Source organism: Haliotis rubra, unplaced genomic scaffold (genome assembly GCF_003918875.1).
Source record: "Haliotis rubra isolate DU_JTF1 unplaced genomic scaffold, ASM391887v1 Scf14, whole genome shotgun sequence".
Classification (NCBI taxonomy): domain Eukaryota; kingdom Metazoa; phylum Mollusca; class Gastropoda; order Lepetellida; family Haliotidae; genus Haliotis; species Haliotis rubra.
The window spans coordinates 3,140,088-3,162,406 of NW_025765336.1; the positions used below are offsets into that span (position 1 = coordinate 3,140,088).

Genomic DNA, 22,319 nt, shown 5'->3' on the forward strand with positions numbered 1-22,319 from the left:
TCAAGATTATTTACACATTTTGAAATGCATGTTATATACACTTTTGAAATTTGAACAGATTTGTTTGCATAATTTACAATTAAACATGACAAAATACTATGGTTTTGGTCAATTGTTATGTATTTTACAGAATCAACTCATTTTTTTAATCTACGAGTAGTCATGCTTGGAATAGGCCCATGCTTATCGAACATACACCCATTGTGAGGATGTCTGAATCATCCTCTTCACTACTTCAGCAACAACTGTGTATGGCTCTGTCACAGTACACTTCATATGAAAGACGTCAATACGTGCATAGTGTGAACAACACGTGTCCGTTTAAGAATTAACTGCATCATGACTTCATGCAGTAAAGTTTTCCTCAACACATAATACCGAAGTACTTGTCAGAAGCAAATATTGTAGTGGGCGTCCACTCACTGACTCACTCACACACCCACCCACTCACTCACTCACTCACTCACTCACTCTAATGTATCCAGTGTGTATACATTTTTAACCTAACGTATTGACTCAATCTTTAGGGTTGTGTCGCACGATAACATCGAGATATAATTTTGATAAAGGGTTTTGGTATATATTACTGGAAATGCGTCGAGTGGACAACCACGCCACTTCAACTACCATCTCATATCTCGTACCAGATGAGATACTGCAGATGTACATGAACACCGTGCTCTACTGCACGGGCTTGCTGTTATCGGGACCAGGTCCTCCCAATGGCTCAATTTTTTCAGAATTTCGAACATCGTTTTTTGCTAGGATTTTGCTTGAATTTTGTTTCAATTCAATTTTTTCAGAATTTCGAACATCGTTTTATGCTAGAATTTTGATTGAATTTAAGCAAAATTCAAGCAAAATTCTAGCAAAAAAACGATGTTCGAAATTCTGAAAATATTGAGCCCATTGGGAGAACCTGGTCCCGTACCCCCATTGTGTATACTACTACTGTTGTTTCTCTGACGTTAACGTGTCACATTAAATAATAGTGTGTCCTGGAAAACTGTACTTAAATTGCTCTCCGTGCTGACAAGTGAAACGCAGGTCCGGGAGAATTCTTAGTTTACCTCCAGAAATTATCAGTTAAGGGAGGAGTCGACAAAATGCATGTTTCATATCAGTAAAGACAGTTTGGCTGCATTTGACACAGGTATGCGGGATGTATGGTGATATTTGCGTATGCCCGGCTCGTAACCAGAAAAATAGTGTAAGCACAAATGATGAAACATTTTGAAATCGGAGAATATACCACATCAAAAAGTAAAACATTTTCTGAACACATGTTAAAGTTAAGGCAAACAATAACATGGTAAAACATACAAACCATAAACATTAACTCTAAACTAGTGGATCAAACTCAAGTAAATATTGTATATAGTTAAGTACTATAACAACTTACAGAAGACTCGAAAAATCGGTAGATGAAACACTTCCACTTCAAAACATAAGGTGGATCTCAGGAGGACTGAGAGGATTCAACAAACTATCAAAGCTGAAGTACGTATTGAACTGTCTGTTAACAGGCAGAGCGTATGCGTACAGGCAGATAAATACGTATTGAACTGTCTGTTAAAAGGCAGAACGTATGCCTTCAGACAGATGAACGAGCTATGTTAACATCATGCCTTCAGACAGATGAAGTACGTATTGAGCTGTCTGTTAACAGGCAGAACGTATGCCTTCAGACAGATGAAGTACGTATTGAACTGTCTGTTAACAGGCAGAACGTATACCTACAGGTTGGTGAAGTACGTATTGAGCTGTCTGTTAACAGGCAGAACGCATACCTACAGGTTGGTGAAGTACGTATTGAGCTGTCTGTTAACAGACAGAACGTGTGCCTACGGGTAAAGGTACGTGTTGTGATCTCTGTTAACAGGCAGAACGTGTGCCTACGGGTAAAGGTACGGGTTGTTGCTGTTTGTCAAGACGCAAATGTATGCAGACATATAGAGGAAATATGTGTTGTTTTATCTGACTTTTAATATACACAGTTCAGTACAGATGTCATCTTGACCTCCTCCACATATGCGAACGTGCATTTAAGTTTGGATGTACTGTACACAGATAAAGATTCATAAAAAAGCACATACCTGTCAGGTGAACATGACTCAACTGTGCATAGACGTTCCAGGTACAAGTAATGTTATCAGCGGAGCAGCGGTAGCAGTCGAAGCAGACATGTCGACAAAGACGGTGGGGAACTTTGTGCAGTGCCCAGTGTGCAGGGCGAGGTAACAGATTGAGACATATCCTGTAGACATAGAGTAATGACTTTCTGGATGCATATACAAGAGCTTTAAGCTTATAAGAACAGACATTTAGAAAACCATCAAGGAACATGCCTCTTTTGGCTGGTTGGTAGACAGTAAATCAGTGTTTTAACCTGTACATCAGAGTTTGAAACAAAGTTCTTGTTATTTTTGTTGTTGTGTGTCCTTAGGACGAATGAATTTATCGGATTTTCAGTTGCACCTAGATGTAATGTAACGTTGCTCACGATATCGATCACTAGATTCTCTTTTGCGCATTAGATTAAACGGTGAAATAATAATAATATTGTCTTCATGTACAGCCACGCCCCCACCAATGGAGCACTGAAGGATGGTGTGTACGCTGGTACCTGTGAAAACTGTGGTCACTTCTTCAAGTTCAAGGCGACAGGTTTTCTCAAGTCCTCTGTCACGTTCACCATAAATGGGACTTCCTACACAGGTATTAGAAATGACATTGCCCGGTCACATTTAAACAATTCTGTAATGAACATAACAAATTAGTGTCATTTGATTTATAAATATATATATATTCTTCAGAAAAAGCCATTGGGAAGGTCGATTGGGGATATACAATGAACTGAAATAAAAAAGCAGACAAATATGTAAAACACTAGGCCCTGTTCATTCGGAAAATGAGGTCTAGTCCTCTAAGGTTTTGTTAGCTCCATTTCCCTACCATAAAACAGAAAGAACCAGAAACTGCCCGGCGTGTTTCCGCTAGTAAGTGCTTGGAGTAATATGTTGAACTGCCTGAGTTCTTGCTTCCATCACCCATCTCCCAGAGGTATATCTATTTGCAAGACGGCAACAACCCAGTCTACCTTGTATTTTTTTCCCTTCATTCGGTTGTGCCCAAGATCTAAGTCTGACTGCCGTTGGTGATCACTGAGATACAGTGATTGACTGCAAGACGGTATCAACCCAGTCTCCCTTGTATTTCTTTTCCTTCATTCGTTTGTGCCCAAGACCTAAGTCTGACTGAGATACAGTGATTGACTCTCTCCATCAGAATCAGCTCCTGGTGCTATATTGATGACACCTTAGCTACGAACGTCGTCTCCACTTCCCGCTAGTAGATAAACTACTGTCTAAAAAATCATTCCCCTTGAACGCGTCCAGACCGCGTGTGAAACGAGACTCACGCGCGTGTAATATACGTGTAACACGGACCGCGTTTCAGTTGAATTGGACGACAAGGGAAAGGCGAAGGAAAATGCTGCTTGCCATCAGAGGCATCACAACAGTACACTTCTTCTGGAATTCAGATCCCTTAACTTTCCTCGTGGATTGGAACAGAAAGACAGAAAATGATGTCATATTAACGGAAGTGCTAAAACTTAGCTATTAAGGTGCCGGTTTCAAAGTTGTAATACATTGTTGTATGTGGTCGTGTTGCATATAACTTTCAAGTTTTCGAACTATTAAACACAATGTCACTGTTTAATGCAGCTCTAGGGATCATAGATGAAACAAGAGACAGTGATAAGAAGGAAATTGGTGAGGTCAGATTTCTTCTCGATGAGTTCATGATACATATTTCTCATGTTTCAGGATGGAAGGTTTTGAAATGTTCAGGCAATGGCGGATACTGTGTTGAAATTGTTTACACTGGTTGCTCTCAAGATATGAACAAAACGTTTGCATAATTATTTCAGTTGGCAACCAGTATGCCGCAGCTCTCTCCCTCAGTGAGTTCGTGAGGTCCCAGGGTGTGTCCTATGGCACCAAAGCCAGGTGCTTAGAGGGAGGGTGTGGCGTTTGCCTCGTCACTACCACACTGTATGATCCCATCACAAAGGACGTGCAGACCTACACAGTCAACTCGGTAAGAACCTAATGACTTTGTATTTAACGCGCAACAGTGCTTTCTATAGCGACACTGCTATGTTGACACGGGAGGGCCACTCTAGGGTGCAGGCAAATGTCCAATAATGGAACTGTTGAGCAAACGAGGGTACGTTTGGCACCATGAAGACATACCTTCCCCTAGTGCCATGAATGAGTTTAGTTATTCTTACTTCATTAATCAATTAAAAGCATGAAAGGTGTATATATTTCAATGTTAGTGGTCGTAGTGTGATGGAATATACACAGGAAACTGTAAGGCGATTTACTTCCTTTAGTGTCTGGTTCCTCTGTACACGTGTGACGGCATGCAAGTGACAACCATCGAGGGTCTGGGCAACCCCAGGGATGGCCTACACCCGATACAAGACCGTCTGGCACAGTACAATGGCTCTCAGTGTGGCTTCTGTAGTCCAGCCATGGTTATGAATATGTATGGGTAAGATTAAGAACTCATTGATAACAATTATGTTTTCACAAATACTATAAACGATAGAGCAAAAGTTGGATGCCTTACACTAGGCCTGACTATGCTTTCTGGAATTCAGGTGAGAATTTGCTGGAGAAAAAACTGGAATGATGTACATATATTTCATTGTAACGTAAACAGCTGACTACTTTTTTATTTGCATTCTCAAACTAGCAACTTATATATTTCATCTGTGTGTGCCTATACATATTTTACAGTGGATTATACTGCTAAATTGAAGAAAATGTCATGCTTTGTTAATATGCTGAATCTGGGAAATATTGAAAAATAGATTGAAGACTTTGGTCAAAACGTTCTTCCAGTGGCGTCTCCAATAATATACATATTTCAGTCTCCTGAAGAGAACACCCAACCCCACAATGCAGCAAGTGGAAAACAACTATGATGCAACGATTTGCCGGTGTACAGGTCAGTGATTTGTCACACCTAGCAAGTCAAAAACATTTGACTCACGATTAAAACACGGAAAGAGGTGTAAATACAATCATCATGGATGAAGTACACGGTGCGGTTGGGTAGCCTAGTGGTTACAGCGTTCGTTGGTCACGCCAAAAACCCGGTTTCGCGATCCCACATGGGTACAATGTGTGAAGTCTATTTCTGGTGTCCCTCGCCGCGATATTGCTTGGATATTGATAAAAGCAAAACCTCACCCATCCACTCACTGATGAAGCACAAAGTATTACATCTCAAGACATGTAACAATATATTAACCAGTCAGGAAATGGTACGGTATTTCTGTTGGGGTAACATACCTATATACATGCGTACGTACATACATACATACAAAAATGCATGCATGCATGCATACATGCATACATACATACATACATACATACATACATACATACATACATACGTACATACATACATACATACATACATACATACATACATACATACATACATACATACAAACATACATACATACACATACACAGAGATACATACATATACTGAATGTAACTTAAAAACGTTACAAACTAGACTTGGTCATATGAAGTACAGGGTTAGCATATTAGATTTCTGCTGCCAACTATACATGCCACAGTTATGCAATTATACAAACATCATTCCCTGTACAGACACAAAACGTATCCTGAATAAGAAACTGAACATGTTTTAGAGTGTTTTGTCATTCCAAACATACATACTCTGTTCTTATCTGTAAAGGGTATCGCCCGATTCTTGATGCCATGAAGTCCTTTGCCTCAGACGCTCCACCAACCCTGCCTGGCGGTGCTATTGACATTGAGGTGAATAGGAACATCTTCATATAGTTCTGGCATATTATTCTGCATGATGACATAGATGTGAAACTGCGAGAGAGGTTCGCTACAGTAATTGTATTGCTTTCATAAGAACAGAACAGTTAACAAACTGCAAATGTTTTCATAAGCTCAGACAACAAAAACGTCACTGAAACAGATTTTTATTTTTGTGGTATTCGTAACCATTTCAGGTTTTCAGGTTTCATAACCTGGTTTCGATGTATCAGATTGTCTGGAAGATTGTACTAAGTGCCTTGGTGCCTGAACCTACACAATTAAAGCCAACGGCTTATGTTTTCTTGTTCACTCCTTCAGTATCTTTTTAACGATCAATAAGCATTACCTGAAAAGTTAAACATACATCGTAATTATTCATTTATAAATTGAACATAATGTCATCATCTCCTTTGACTGTTTCTTCTAGGAACTTGACAAGAAGATTTGCAACAAAACCGGGAAGACCTGCACAGGACGCTGTTCATCTGAGAGACAGACTGACCCGGGGCAGGTGCCCCTCCACATTGTGCTGCAAGGGTCACAGTGGTACAAACCCACCACCAGGCAGCAGCTCTACACCCTTCTCGGACAACACCAGGGAGACAACTACAGGCTCGTGTTCGGGAATTCTGGATTCGGTAAACAATTATGATAAAACGACTACTTTAAGGAAGCGCCAGAGAGACTCTACTTTCCGGATAAGATTATGATGGGTATTTTATCATATGTTTAATCTCTTACCACAGCATAATGACTGTCTGGCATAGCAGGGTGGCAAAGACTGTTAACTACTTCTCTTTTGAATCAGCTGTGTCGTGCATTTGGCTGACAGTTTCTGGAACAGAACTTCATCCACCCAGCTGAAGTATTGTTAATTGATTCCTTCCAGGTGTATACAAAGAAATTTTGACTCAGCTCTGTCGTATCTTTGATTGACAATGGCTGGAACACACGTCTCTCATCCATCATAATGAAGTATTGCTCATTGATTTCTTCCAGGTGTATATAAAGAAATTGGACCGTGGATGTATAATGTCCTCATTGACCTGCGTGGAATCCAGGAGTTTTACAGCATTTCTGTGAGTTGAGTGTACACAGGTTTAATGGTATACTTGGCACACAATATAAATCCCAAACATAACGGATTTTTTAAAAAATAACCAAAACTGGAACTTTCCCCAGATAATTCACAAAAACATCCCACCCAGACCACTCATGAAGTATCACATATGCAACTGTTGTTGTTTTGTATTCCACAGATTGACTCCTCCAAAGTGATGTTTGGACCTAGCATCACTCTGACCAACATGTTGGAAGTCTTTGAGAAAAACAGCACCAACCCTGCTTTATCCTACTTCCGGGACTTCGCCAGCCACGTGGGCGTCATCGCCAACACTGGAGTTAGGAACGTGAGTAGATCTCAACTTGAGTTTACCTCATATCATGAGTGGGTATGTGGATATCATGAGTGAGTGAGTGAGTGAATAGGGTTGTGTGCTTCACAAATTGTGCCCATGTCGAGAATCGAACCAACATGTTGGAAATCTTTGAGAAAAACAGCACCAACCCTGCTTTATCCTACTTCCGCGACTTCGCCAGCCACGTGGCCTACATTGGTAACAACGGATTAAGAAATGTAAGACGACACCAGTTTGTGGGATCACTGTTTGTCTGAGTGTTTTATTGACTGGAAACCCTGTGTTCACTATGTTATTGATACAGAAACTTCAGTTTATGTCCAATGTATCTTTGAAGATCTCACTGTACGGTTGGTAGTTGGATCAATAGTTTGAATAATTAGCCGAACCCTGTTGTCTCGCACTCGTATGTGTCGAACCAGTGTAGTTCAGTAAATACAACAAGTACCATTAATTTAACCCGAAAGTGTTGGTCTTTATATGTCGATTTCATTAACTCAATAACTCGAGCTTTTGCACATAAGTAAAATTTACTCTGATAGGTCTAACTTATAACGTATTACCTTTGCAACCGATAGTGTCCTACAGCTCAAACTAGTTATATCGACCTAGCACGCAACAGGAATTTATAATCAACAAATCAACTAATTTTATCCCTGGCATTGAAGTTGATACGATGGGAATATTTTCTGACAGGAAATATAAAACAGTCTCTTCTTATATATGGGCACAATGTGTGAAGCCCATTTCTGGTGTCCCCCGCCGTGATGTTGCTGGAATATTGCTAAAAGCGGCGTAAAACCAAACTCAGTCAGTCAGTCAGTCTTCTTATATACATAGGCATAGAAATGAATATTTTCATGGTTTCATCCTGATATTGAGGGACAAAGAAACAAACATGCTGACAATATCTTAGTTTGGTCCAAAAAAGACGACACAGTGAGTTAGTGGGGTTTTCGCCGCCTTTAGCAATATTCCAGCAATATCACGGCGGGGGACACTTTAAATGGGCTTTACACATTGTACCCATGTGGGGAATCGAAGCCGGGCCTTCGGCGTGACGAGAGAAAGCTTTAACCACTAGGCTATCCCGCCACCCTAAGAAGACACAAGGGGCGGTGGGATAGCTTAGTGGTTAAAGCGTTGGCTCGTCACGCCGAAGACCCGGGTTCGAATCCCCACATGGGCACATTGTGTGAAGCCCATTTCTGGTGTCCCCCGCCGTGATATTGCTGGAATATTGCTAAAACGGCGTAAAACCATACTCACTCACTAAGAAGATACAAAAAGAGACTGGCTGTAGGAGTTAATAGACGAACGCTTCATCTGTTTCAGTTGAGCAGCTGGGCCGGTAACCTGATGCTGAAGAACCTCCACACTGAGTTCCCGTCTGATGTTTTCACCATGTTCGAGACAGTCGGGGCAACTCTGTTCATCGGTAGGCGTTGTGAATATACAATATTCTAACAGAAACATATAAACGTAATCGGACTGTTTTTAGACAATAGAAACGTACTCGATTTACCAATCAGTTTCATTTCTGGATCTTCATACAAAACATGTAACCCTGCCAAGTTGTTTAGTGAGTTTTATTTTCCAGTGTGACATACATGTATATAATAGTATGTGTTTGCATTAACAAATGTTGGACAAGCTAATGGCAATCAACAAGGGGTATTACTGGTTGCATATTGCGCTTCAGTGATGTCGATTATGATGTCAATCATTTTCTGTTGTGCACGGCCTGTGATCCTTCTTAACCATTTGGGTACGAAAATTGCTCTATTTACTCCTCATATTACAGCAGTTGCCATCCACAATGCTCCCGTTTTAGGTGTATCACTTCTAAATACCCTGCGAAGAATTTATGCTCTATAAAATATACTTGTCATGTATTGCAGGGTCGAGTGATGGCACAGAGAAGTCATACAGCCTCATGGACTTCCTGAAGCTGGACATGAAGGGCAAGGTCATACTGTCTGTCACACTTCCAACATTCCCGTCTGGAGACGTCTATGTCAAGTCCTTCAAGATTACCCCAAGACGTCAGGTAGATATGCAGAGTTCATACACCGGCATTACATTGTACACGGACCCGTGAAGATCCGGGTTAGAATTGGTCTTCATCAACCCATGCTTGTCATAAGATGCAACTAACGGGATGGGGTGGTCAGGCTCGCTGAATTGGTTGACACATGCCATCGTATCCCAACTGCGAAGATTGCTGCTCATGCTGTTGATCACTGGAGTGGCTGGTCCAGACTCTATTATTTAGAAACCGCTGCCATATAGCTGCAGTATTGCTGAGTGCGGCGTAAAACAACAACAAGCAAAGCAAACATTGTACATTATGGAGTCACTTCACTCGGTCATTTCTTCCAGAACGCCCACGCCTATGTGACAGCAGGCATCAGGATGCAGCTGGACAGGAGCAACAACTACACTGTCAAGACAAAACCATCCCTGGTGTATGGCGGCATCAACAAGACACTGGTAAGTCAGGAGCACGCAAAAGGAAGTGAGATGGTGCAGAATGGTTTCTCAAAACTGTGGAGTTTCACGAAGACATATATGAAGCAAGCATGAGCATTTTCGGTGTTCAAAATGAAAGATAGATATGTATAACTATATGAGGCTAATACGATGATCATGGCAATACGTGCAAGTATGAGTGTGAGCTGAATTTCATCTGACATGAGTGAGTGAGTGAGTGGGTGAGTGAGTGAGTGTATGGTTTTACGCCGCGTTTAGCAATACTCCAACAATATCACAGCGGGGAACACCAGAAATGGGCTTCACACATTGTACCCATGTGGGGAATCGAACCTGGGTCTTCGGCGTGACGAGCGAACGCTTTAACTAGGCTACCCCACCGCCCCATCTGACATGACATCATATTGTTGTTTTGTTTGGGTTTTTTATAAATAATCTGAAAGGGACAAAAAAGATCATGTCCAAAAGTCCAAGTTAAGCTGGCTATCCATTGTTTGTTAAACCAGACAGCCATACGGACTCCACAGTCAAACACGCTACGATCACAACGCATAGGAACACAGACACGCATACACACATGTACATGTGCCGTACACTGTGACATATTTTTATTGTAGATCATGTCAATACAAACGAAAGGTGCTGCCCATATGATACGCGAGGCGACAACAAATTTCTTGAATGTGTTCTTGAAATATGAAGGCTTGGATATGTGCCTTATCATGTGTGTGCCTTCAGTCTATAAAACACACTGTTTCAGTTAAAACGAATTCAAGTCTTTAAATTTCAGGTAATATTATTCTAAGATATAGACAATTTGAGTAATGAGAATTTCCGCTGAAAAGGTTTCATGAGCTAAGTTCATTACTGCCCCTCGCGACTGAACAGAGAGAGTGAATTTAGTTTTACGCCGCACTTAGCAATATTCCAGCTATATGGCGGCGGTCAGTAAATAATCGAGTCTGGACCAGACAATCCAGTGATCAAGATCATGAGCATCGTTCTACGCAATTGAGACAGGACGACATGTGTCAACCAAGTCAGCGAACCTGAACACCCGATCCCGTTAGTCGCCTCTTACGATAAGCATGGGTTGCTGAAGGTCAATTCTAACCTGGATCTTCACGGGTGACTGAACAGGGAGTCGTGAAAGGAAAAAACCCAGATTATACCACCCAAATTTATTTTTTCTTTAATATTTATAAACCATTCTCAGAAAATGAACACTCAAGGATAACATGGATTTGTTAGTTCTTGTCACTTTTCATTTGACTGAATGGGGCGGTGGGGTAGCGGTGGTTAAAGCGTTGGCTCGTCACGCCGAAGACCCGGGTTCGATTCCCCACAAGGGCACAATGTGTTAAGCCCATTTCTGGTGTCCCCGCCGTGATATTGCTGGAATATTGCTAAAAGCGGCGTAAAACTAAACTCAGTCAGTCAGTCAGCCATGTGACTGAATGAAAGGCATGTCCTGCTCATACTCATACGTGACATAACATTCACACTTTCCAACGTCGTTGTACATATCATATATCCAGGTGTACATTTTGCGCTTAAAGTTTTTGTGAATTTCAGTTCATCCCTCTGACATTGTGTATATTGTTAACTTTAACTATTGTTGCTATTTTCCAGGTACACGCCAGCAAGACCGAGGCTTTTCTGCAGGGCAAACAATTGGGGAATGCTTCAGTTCTTAAAAGTAAGATGTATACCTTGATTTACATTCAAATATCATTACTGTATCGTTTGGTTGGCATGTGCTATCACAGTTAAGATTATGAAGAGAAACGTACTTTCGTTGTGTGTCTACCCGTGAAGATCCGGGTTAGAATTGGTCTTCAGCAACTCATGCTTTTTGTAAGAGTCGACTAACGGGATCTTGTTTGTCAGGCAGGCTGACTTGGTTGACACGTGTCATCGTATCCCTTTTGATCAGATTGATGCTCATGGTGTCAATGACTGGATTGTCTGGTCTAGACTCCATTATTTACAGACCGCTGTCATATGGCTCGAATATTGCTGAGAGCATTTTTAAACAGTAAACAAACAAATCGTTGTGTGCCATATTTCTACGAGATATGTTTATCGGTTGTCATGTACCAAAGTGTGGATCGAACGGATAAAATGGCTTCTCACGATGGATGGTATACTGCAGAAAAGATGATTATATTTTATTGGTGTAGATACTGCTACTGTTTTGGAGCTGCATGCACGAGTATTCTCATCTTTGGCGGATTGAAATTATACTGAGTCAAAAAAAAGAAACTTCACAAAATGTAATTTGGAAAATAATGAATATTTCTTCTCTGATGATACATCTATGTATCCGAAATGGGATCCCTATCTTTCGACTCTAGAAAAACGTTAGCAAAACCCACTCAAACCCATCCATTCGTCGTGCAAATGACGTTATTGCCAAATCTGGTTTTGCACGTGCAGTCGATCACGTGATCTTCACATCGAAGTTTTCTTCATATGCACGTGTTTGCATTGGCCTCAAGAATTGAAAAAAACACTTTTAAACCACAGTTCTAACGGTACTTGAAATGCCACGATTGTCAAATGTGCAACGTGAACGTGCCGTTGGCATGTTGCAAGCGGGAAGATCAGTTATTGACGTCGCAAGAGCAATGGGATGCAGCCGTCGTACTGTGTATGACTTGCGAGGTCGTCTACAACAAACTGGCACCACTTCTGATCGCCCAAGGTCGGGTCGTCCACGTGTGACGTCACGAGCAGAAGACCGTCAAATCGTCCTACGTCACCTACGTGACAGATTTCTGCCGGCTACACGAACCAGGGCTGAGATGTTTAGAGGTCGACTGTCCTCACAGACCATTCAAAATCGGTTGCGGGCTGCCAATCTCCATTCTCGACGTCCATATCGTGGGCCAATATTGACGCCGTTTCATCAACGTCAACGTCTGCTGTGGGCCCAACGTCACCTCCGATGGACCCAGAGAGACTGGAATCGAGTCGTCTTTAGCGATGAATCCAGGTTTACCCTCAGATTCGCGGACGGCAGGCATAGAGTCTGGAGACGACGTCGTGAACGGTATGCCCAATGTTGTGTACAGGAAGTCGACAGATTCGGGGGCGGAAGTTGCATGGTGTGGGGTGCTTTCTGGGGAACAACCGTTCCCGACTTCTGGTCATCCGTGGAAACCTCACAGCTGCTGCTTACCGCGACCAGGTGCTCACCCTGAACTCGTTCCTTTCATGGCGGCTCATGGCCCAGGTCTACAGTTCCAGCATGATAATGCTCGGCCGCATACCGCGATGTTGACACGAAATTTCCTTCAAAACGCTGGAATCAACGTCATGGACTGGCCATCGAGGTCCCCTGACCTTAATCCAATAGAGCACGTTTGGGATGCACTTGGGAGAAGGCTTCGTGGTCTTAGGAACCAACCTCAGAATTTGCAGGAACTTGGCGCTGCCTTGCAAGAGCAATGGCGCAGAATCCCCAACCACGTGTTCACAAGCATCAGGCAGTCGATGAGGAGACGGTGTTTGGCAGTGGTGAATGCGCGGGGCGGCCATACACGATATTGAACTGAGAAATTTCGCATTTTTATTCTTGTGACTTGACATTCTGTATACCCATGTTTTGGAACGGCGGTGTAGCCTAATGGAACTGATTATGGCACTGTCAGTGTATCGAGTACAACACACAGATCTCGGCAATGAAATAATAACAATTTAACCATCTTACCATCTCTTGTTCTTTTATAGTGCCCTGAAGAAAGAATGTGAAGTTTCTTTTTTGACTCAGTATATATTTATTGTTTTGAAGAATGATGTTTGTACAGTCGCTTTTTATCCAACATATTTATCTTTTAGCCGCACTATCCCGTCTTTCCTCCGAGTTGATCCCAGACACTACAGCTGGGTTATCGAGTACAGCCTACAGAAAGAACCTGGCCATCTCACTGTTCTACAAGGTCAGTCGACATACTGAGTAGTATCATTGCGTCTGTCGCTGTTGTCTCGATGTTGAACTTATCTCAAAGATAGACGTCATCTCTGTAGGTTTGTCTGTATGCGTCTCACATATTGATCTAATATCGATAACAGTATCAACCAGCATTACACAGTCAGTCATGAGTGTATGATGCTGCAAATATTGCTGTTGATAATATTCTATCTCGCTGTTCGACAAGGTCAGTCAATATACATAATCGTATCTGTTGCCGCTGTCAGTGTACCATACTTATGTAGATTGCTTGACGGTATGTTGTTGGGATAACTGTATGTGTCACACATAGCAACGTGATACTGATAACATTGTTAGCAGGCATTACTCAATCAGTAAAAGACTGTAAATATCATTGCTTTTGACGATTATTTCCAATAATCAATTCCCCTTACAAGTCAAGAATATCCCAACAGCTCTAGCTTTTCACAACCTTTGATGAAGCCATTTCTGGTGTCCCTGAATCATGCTCTTGTTACCTCAAAGAGCGTCACACGACGCTTGCTCAGAAGTTGTTCGATCAAGGTTACAACATTTAAGGACAAACTGTTAGAATATTTTATGATGGACAATGTGGAGGACTTTTTAAAACACTGACGCATCAGTGACAGTAAACCATGTGCGATGCAAATCCCTAATTTGACTTGTGCCATCCGCTCCTAGTCTTCTTTAAGACAAATGGCTAGCCTTTGAATATACACTCTCTCAAAAAGAAACGCAACCCCTATCTAAATATCTGACATCATTTCTAGAATAAAGATGGTGAATGTAAATTAGAATTTTCTTCAAAATACTGTTAATACGTTTCCCATCTGATCAGTATAAGCTCCCCAAACGGAACCATTTTCGCACATGATGACCTTTGTATCCGTGTTATTTGAGAAAGTGCGAAATTGTCATGTACAAAATGCTAAAAGCCTGTTGCACGTGCAAATCGTTGAAAACACAGTTCATGTAGAGGGTTTTAAAAGCACGCGTAGTTTGTAATTTTTCTCTCATAATTTGCTCTGCAAATCAAGTTCGAAAATGCCCCGTTTGAGTACAAGCAAATCGAAATATTGCCATTGGTCGCATTGAGGCCGGGGAAAGCTTTGGAACAGTTGCCCGTCATCTAAACGTACACAAAACAACAATCTCACGACTTTGGAATCGTTGCACACAGTTCCATGCAATTGAAGATCGTCCCAGGAGCGGTAGACCTAGGATCACCACACCGGCTCAGGATCGCTTTATTCGACTCAGCCACCTACGTAATCGGCATGCCACACCCACCATCACTGCAACACAGGTGCCAGGTTTGAGGAGAGTATCGGCCCAAACCATCAGGAACCGTTTACATGAGGCAAATTTACGTGCAAGAAGACCAGTTGTTGGGCCCGTCTTGAAACGCCAACATCGACGCCAACGTCTCAGGTGGTGTACGAACGTAAGGAGATGGATCCTAAGAAACTGGAGAAGAGTCTGGTTTAGTGACGAGTCTCGTTTTCTTCTTCAACGACGTGACGGTAGACAACGTGTCTATAGACGAGCAAATGAACGTTTTGCACCGAACTGCGTTCGACAGGTCGACAGATTTGGAGGAGGAAGCATCATGGTATGGGGAGCCATGTCTTACAACCAACGGTCAGACTTGGTCATCATTCGTGGCAATTTGACGGCACAACGGTACATTGATGACGTCTTACAGCCACATCTTCTGCCGATAATCGACCAACAGAGGGAGTTGTTTCAACATGACAATGCCCGCCCTCATACAGCTCGTGCAACGGTGGCATTCCTACAGAATTCAAACGTCAACGTGATGCCGTGGCCCTCAGATCGCCAGTCATCAATCCTATCGAACATCTGTGGGACCAGCTGGATCGTCGTGTTCGTGCACGTACACCACAACCGCACGTTGGTTGAACTGGCCGCAGCACTCCAGGAAGAGTGGAGAGCAATCCCCAGGAAAACATCCGCCGTCTGATTCGTTCTGTTCCGAGGAGGTGCACTGCTGTGATTAGAGCTCGTGGCTCTACAACGAGATACTGAAGACAACGCCCCTAGCGTAAATTGAGAGTTCGATACTGACCTGCATTAACTGTTACCTTATACCGTGCTGACCTAAGGTTCACCATGTCAAATTTCATGGCATTATCTTTAAAAAAATACAAATGTAATAACCAGTTAAAATTGATATAAACATTACCAAAAACAGGGGTTGCGTTTCTTTTTGAGAGAATATATTTCATAACAGATGCCAACGGTGGTGCAGTTTTCGCTCACCTGTCCGCAAACACCCGGTGTCATCAGTATTTGACAGTGATTCATGAACAGATGCTCATGACATTGTGGGAATTGTACTATCGAATCTGCTTTTAGCCGAAATTTCTTATGGATGTGGCAAGGGTTTTTCATTGACTGATGTTCTATATAGCCTGCATCGCTCAATGCTTCTCACATTAGTTAACCTCATACAGACAGTCGTGAAAATAGATTGCGGTATTGCTAACTCCGACATGACTGCCTAAATCCTTTAATGTTTTCAACCATGTGTTGTCTGTTTCCACGTCTTGGTGAACTATACCCCTTTAAATAACGTTCAATCACACCATCTTGAAGTTCAATTTTATGTCGATCACAAATACCTACATATATTGGTAAACATAAATAAATATTTATATTCCTTTTCGTCTTCCTATCGAACTATTTAATTCCAATTCCAATTCCATAATCATAATCGCCCATTACATAATCACTCAAGCCGAAAGAGTGAGTGAGTTTAGTTTTACGCCGCTTTTAGCAATATTCCAGCAATATCACGGCGGGGGACACCAGAAATGGGCTTCACACATTGTACCCATGTGGGGAATCGAACCCGGGTCGTCGGCGTGATGAGCGAACGCTTTAACCACTAGGCTACCCCACCGCCCCTCAAGCCGAAAGATAAGAGTGCAATCACTTTATATTCTCAGGTCCCTGGGAGTGAGTGAGTGAGTGAGTCTAGTTTTACGTCGCTTTTAGCAATATTCCAGCAATATCAGGGCGGGGGACACCAGGAATGGGCTTCACAAATTGTACCCATGTGGGGATTCGAACCCAGGAAGTATACAGACCATGCTATAGCTGAGAATCGAAATGTTGTGCAATTGCATTATCGTCTCATTTAACTGGGTTACATTTTGCTTCTTCATCATAGGAAAATTCGAACAAAATAGTTTCACCGAGAAAAATACACTTACTGATAACTCAATATAATTGAGACTGGGCCGGTGACCTGAAGCAAGTGAGTGAGTGAGTGAGACCTTTAACAGTATATCAGTGATTGACTGAGTTGTCATATCCCCTAAGTCACACTTTGTCCGGTTAATATCCGAGAAAAACCAGAAGCTTTGCATGAAACGGAAATCAAATATTTTACTATTTACTAAAACCATAACAGGCTCTAATTTCCTTTGTTTCTTCAGTATGTGCTCGGCATGTGTGGTGAGAAAGCAGCGGCAAGATTCCAGAGTGGAGGCACCAACTTGATACGGCCCGTGTCTTCAGGCACTCAGACGTATGACACTCGTAAAGACGAATATCCCCTGACTCAACCAATGGTAAAGGCTGATGCAACCTTACAGGTTAGTATTTTCACTGTCATATCAAAACAGTTAATTCTGAACTTATGTGATATGTATGTGCATCTTAATCTGATGTTAATTTATTGGCACGTGAATTTGTTGTTTCATTGGATATTGGTCATCATTGTCATCTTGTCATCTACATTGATGACAATTATGAATGACCATCGCAGGTTTCATCCATTCAACCATGCCATCCTACGAGTCAACCATTTCAGGAAAGTATCGCTAGACTTACTAATAGAACTCACTATAAATTATCGAGTAAATAAATGCCATTTAAGATCAGACGAAACCAACATCTATTTTATGCACGGCTGTTGTGTACAGTATCAACGCATCCCAGAACAGTTCTAAAATTTATGGGTTGTTATAGTATGTGACGAACTTTTGCAAAAGTGCTAACGTACCCAGACCCGTGAAGATCCGGGTAAGAATTGATCTTCAGCAATCCATGTTTGTCGTACGAGGTGACCAACGGGATCAGGTGGTCAGGCTCGCTGACTTGGTTGACACGTCCTCTGATCCAGTTGCGTAGATCGATGCTCATGTTGTTGATTACTGGATTGTCTGGTCCAGGTTCGTGTGTTTACAGACTGCCGCCATATAGCTGGAATATTGCTAAGTGTGGCGTAACACTAAACTCACTCATTCACTTACGTACCCGTGTTACGTTCTGCATCGTTCAAGGTTCCTAATCTGACTATAAAATATACTCAGCAGTCAGTATAAGTCGATACGAATTCAAAATTAGATAGGCACTGTAATCAAATCATGACAGAAATGGATATAATAAGCGGAACAAAAACATTTTTTGTGTACAATATCTTGACACATCGATGAATAACTCAGCACAATTTCAAGACATTACGTGAACGTTTGCAGTCCATTCAGACCCTTGACTTTAGTATCTGGTGTGACCACCACGAGCGGCAATAACAGCAGCACAGCGTCTATGCATTGAGTGCACCAGTCGTTGGTGAAGGCCATTGGTACCTGGAACCACACTCTGAGAAAGGCCTGGCACAATAAATCGGCTGTGTTCGGCCTTGGTATGACATTATTCAGTCTCTTCTGAATTTCATCCCAAAGATGTTCAATTGGGTTTAAATCAGGACTAAGGGCTGGCCACTGTATAATGTTGACACCGTTGTGCTGTAGGAAGTCCCGTGTAGCTCTGGCAGTATGGGCCCGGGCGTTATTATGCTGGGAAATGTTGTTCTGGTGTCGTGCGAAATGTGGTATGACGTGGGGTCTGAGAGCTTGGTCGATGTAGCGCACCGCTGTCATGCCGCCTCCTCTCCCTGGACCAAGGTTCTGGAACACCACAGGACCCACTCTCTGGTTCAGGCCTATTCCATCTCATACCATGATGCTTGCACATCCCCATGAGTCTCTTTCCATAACACATTGGTCTGAGTAACGCTGGCCACGTCGTCGCCATATTCTTGTTCTGCCATCTGCAGTTGATATGCAGTACCGACTCTCATCTGTGAACAGAACAGTTCCCCATTGTCTGTATCGCCAGTTGTGGTGTTGTAGGGCAAACCGTAGACGTTCACGCCGATGACGATGGGTGAGGATAGGTCCACGGTAAGGTCCACGGCAATGGAGGTTCCCGCTGTTAAGACGTTGGCGTACTGTATCACTACTGATTGGTCTTCCGTGTGTTCCCACTGTCTGGCGTGCTATTTCGGATGCCTGCATGAAGGTATTTTGTACATGCTGTCGCACAACATGGCGGTCCTGTCGTCTTGTGGTCACCCTTGGTCTGCCAGTACGGGGGCGATCATTTGGGGTGTTGGTGGCCCGGAAACGTTGCTGCAGCCTGTAGTGATTGGCAACGGCTTGTGAAGTGTGGCCAGCTTCAAGTCTTCCTAGCGCCTGGTTCCTCTGAGCTGTCGTGAGTCGCGGCATCCTGCTGACGTTGAAATGTGAATGTTTCAACCAGGTTTGGGGGTGCATTTTATAGGTCTGGTCCTTGTGAACAGCACGTGCAGCATGAGTTGCTTAAAAACACGGAGAACACCGTACCATCTTGAGACCATTTCCTGGGTTCAATTCTGAGTTTGGGAAGGAATGTCTTTGCTCATATCAAGTTGGAGATGTTGTCAAAATTATACAATCAAAACATTAAATGAGTTAACAGTTTATGCGAAGGAAAATTCCAAACTGACGTTTCCTCTGCTGCTTAGTATATAATAAAACAATGACTTTCTATATTGCAAACAATTACAATTCAGATTGTGGTTCTGGTTTGTGCAGAATAAGGAGACATTCAAAGTCAGTTCAACAATCAGTGGAACTTAATGTCAAATGATATAAAATGCGGTACGTTATTTCCTTGTCACATCCACTGCACATGCGTGATATATAATGTTTCAGACTTCAGGACAGGTCCAGTTTGTTGGTGACATCCCGCCTGTTCCAAATGAAGTGTGTGCATCATTCGTCATCAGCAGCGTTGGCAACGCCCAGATCGACACTGTCGACACCTCTGTGGCCATGGTAACCCAAGAGATTAAATTTTCTGGCTTTGCACAGTATCAATCTTCCTCTGACAAATCACAGGATCTATCCTTTCACTTGTGATAGTATGCATGATTAACGTTGATCTGTTGTAACTCCTTTGTGATAGCTACCCTACTATAATGTCCGATACATTGGTGAACGGCAACTGCTATACATAGAGAATCTCACCCGAGTGTCTTTTGATATCAAATATATCACTACGAGTTGATAAAGTAACAAATATCCGAGTCTTGCCGAGGATATTTTTACTTTTATCAACGAGTGTTGATATATTAAATTGATATCAGAAGACACGAAGGTGAGATTCTATTTATCATCAAAAATCACTATTCTTTAGTTTTCAATGACAAATGTACATCTCTGAACAAGGTACTGCCATTAAGACTTGCAGGGCACCGAGTCATAGCATTGTGACGTCATCAAGTTCATGACGCCATAGCATTATCAGGGCATTGTGCAATATCTACTGTCAAAATGATATATCCTAGGAAATATCGTCTGATCTCACACAAGCTTTATCTCCAGTGGAACACCGTTTTAGATGATAAAAAGAGATTCTCACCCGAGTGTCTTTTGATATCAAATGATAAAAGTACAAATATCTGAGGCTTGCCGAGGATATTTTTACTTTTATCAACGAGTGTTGATATATTTGATATCAGAAGACGCGAAGGTGAGATTCTATTTATCAGCAAATCTTGTTCAATGTCCCAACAATGCTATGACGTCATAAACGTGATGACGTCACAATGATGACGTCACTGCACTGCAAGTCTAATGGAAGTACCGTGTTCGGAGATGTATATTTTTCATTGAAAAATAATGAAGAGTGATTTTTTATGATAAATAAAATCTCACCTACGTATATTTGAAATTTTATCAACTTTATCAACTCATGTTGATGTAATTTCAGTAGACACTTGGATGAGCTTCTCCTTTTATCATTTAACATCCTAGTGTTAAAAGGAGCATTTAAAAAAGGCGAAGTCGTTTAAATGAAAGCATGAACTTAAGGGCAATCTTTTGCTTCCAGCTCTCCCCAAATGACTGATTGAGAATGAGTTTAACACAATTTGAACACCAATTATACTTTATCACATGCATATGCTAAACGCGAGTTCAACATGGTGTCGGTAATAAACAGTAACATTTATGCTGGAAACCACGGATAAGGTGCTTAGGAATCACAATATTTGAAGTTCGAACACATGATCAGCGGATCCTGTCGGGACAAGGGACACCATTCCGCACTGTTTTCAACTAGTTTGGATTCAGAAAATAAGGAAAGGGAAATTCGGAAATAAGGAAATGTATGTGGTTTAGTATTTCATCATTGTGTCGTTGTTGCCACAGAGCTACCCAGGAGTACTGAAGTATATATCTGTAACGGATATACCAACTGGAGGACTGAACAACTTCAGGGAAGCTTCGGCTCTAGGCGTTGAGGAGGTAATGAGTGAGTGAGTGAGTTTAGTATCACGTCGCACTCAGCAATATTCCAGCTATATGGCGGCGGTCTGTAAATGATCTGGACCAGACAATCCAGTGATCAACAACATGACCCCAATCTACGCATTTGAGATACGATGACATGTGTTAACCGAGTCAGCGAGTCTGACCACCCGATCCCGTTAGTCGCCTCGTACGACAAGCATGGGTTGCTGAAGATCAATTCTAACCCAGATCTTCACGGGTCTGAGGAGTTAATGACAAGACTATGTAAAATAGATGGGTTGCCTCAATTTCTTTATTTTTCTTTGCAATATGTTGATGTTTTTTAGATTTCATCCTCTGTCAATATGTTATGTTTTTTTCAATCAACCGAATTCCACCTTTACAACCTATATGTCCTTAAATTGTTTTGTTGTCTAATACAGCATGGGGAAGAGTTGTTTAAGTTTCAAATTCAAAAGTTGGCAAGAATTTTATCGAAAAATTAAGACACATTCTGTGTTACAATATGCACATAGGGACGATCAAAATATTATTTGAAACAAAGGTTTATGTCGACATAATGTTGGAATTATTACTACTAATACAGAATGAGATGTTTCTTAGAAAGTATCCGATTTGGTCATATAAAATTATACATTTAATAGTTCCTATAAGTATGGTGGCTGATTAGGGCCATCGCTTTCTTTCTCGTCTCGCGTTATCGCTTTCTCGTCTCGTGTTATCGCTTTCTCGTCTCGTGATATCGCTTTCTTGCTTTCTCGCCTCCGAATTTTAAGACGAGAAAGCGATGGCCCTAATCAGCCACCATATATAAGGGATAAGATTTTCTCGTCTCGCGTTTTCGCTTTCTCGTCTCGCGTTATCTCTTTCTCATCTCGTGCTATCGCTTTCTCGTCTCGTGTTATCGCTTTCTCGTCTCGTGATATCGCTTTCTCGCTTTCTCGCCTCCGAATTTTAA

At 42.0% G+C, this 22,319-nt stretch overlaps 1 protein-coding gene across 1 annotated transcript in view; it reads left to right on the forward strand.

Annotated features, from left to right (window-relative positions):
- The first annotated feature begins 2,132 nt into the window (after nucleotides 1-2,132).
- The window catches only part of LOC124268795 (xanthine dehydrogenase-like), a 72,613-nt gene continuing 52,426 nt past the window's right edge, over nucleotides 2,133-22,319 (forward strand). Inside the window, exons 1-17 of the mRNA XM_046703818.1 lie at nucleotides 2,133-2,237; nucleotides 2,579-2,718; nucleotides 3,935-4,104; nucleotides 4,403-4,563; nucleotides 4,946-5,022; nucleotides 5,788-5,870; nucleotides 6,310-6,520; nucleotides 6,882-6,961; nucleotides 7,142-7,291; nucleotides 8,636-8,738; nucleotides 9,202-9,350; nucleotides 9,683-9,793; nucleotides 11,426-11,492; nucleotides 13,637-13,737; nucleotides 17,216-17,374; nucleotides 19,760-19,882; nucleotides 21,260-21,355. Of these exons, the coding sequence (XP_046559774.1) occupies nucleotides 2,185-2,237; nucleotides 2,579-2,718; nucleotides 3,935-4,104; nucleotides 4,403-4,563; nucleotides 4,946-5,022; nucleotides 5,788-5,870; nucleotides 6,310-6,520; nucleotides 6,882-6,961; nucleotides 7,142-7,291; nucleotides 8,636-8,738; nucleotides 9,202-9,350; nucleotides 9,683-9,793; nucleotides 11,426-11,492; nucleotides 13,637-13,737; nucleotides 17,216-17,374; nucleotides 19,760-19,882; nucleotides 21,260-21,355 (2,034 nt within the window). The 5' untranslated portion in view covers nucleotides 2,133-2,184. The remainder of the gene's footprint in view (nucleotides 2,238-2,578; nucleotides 2,719-3,934; nucleotides 4,105-4,402; nucleotides 4,564-4,945; nucleotides 5,023-5,787; nucleotides 5,871-6,309; nucleotides 6,521-6,881; nucleotides 6,962-7,141; nucleotides 7,292-8,635; nucleotides 8,739-9,201; nucleotides 9,351-9,682; nucleotides 9,794-11,425; nucleotides 11,493-13,636; nucleotides 13,738-17,215; nucleotides 17,375-19,759; nucleotides 19,883-21,259; nucleotides 21,356-22,319) is intronic.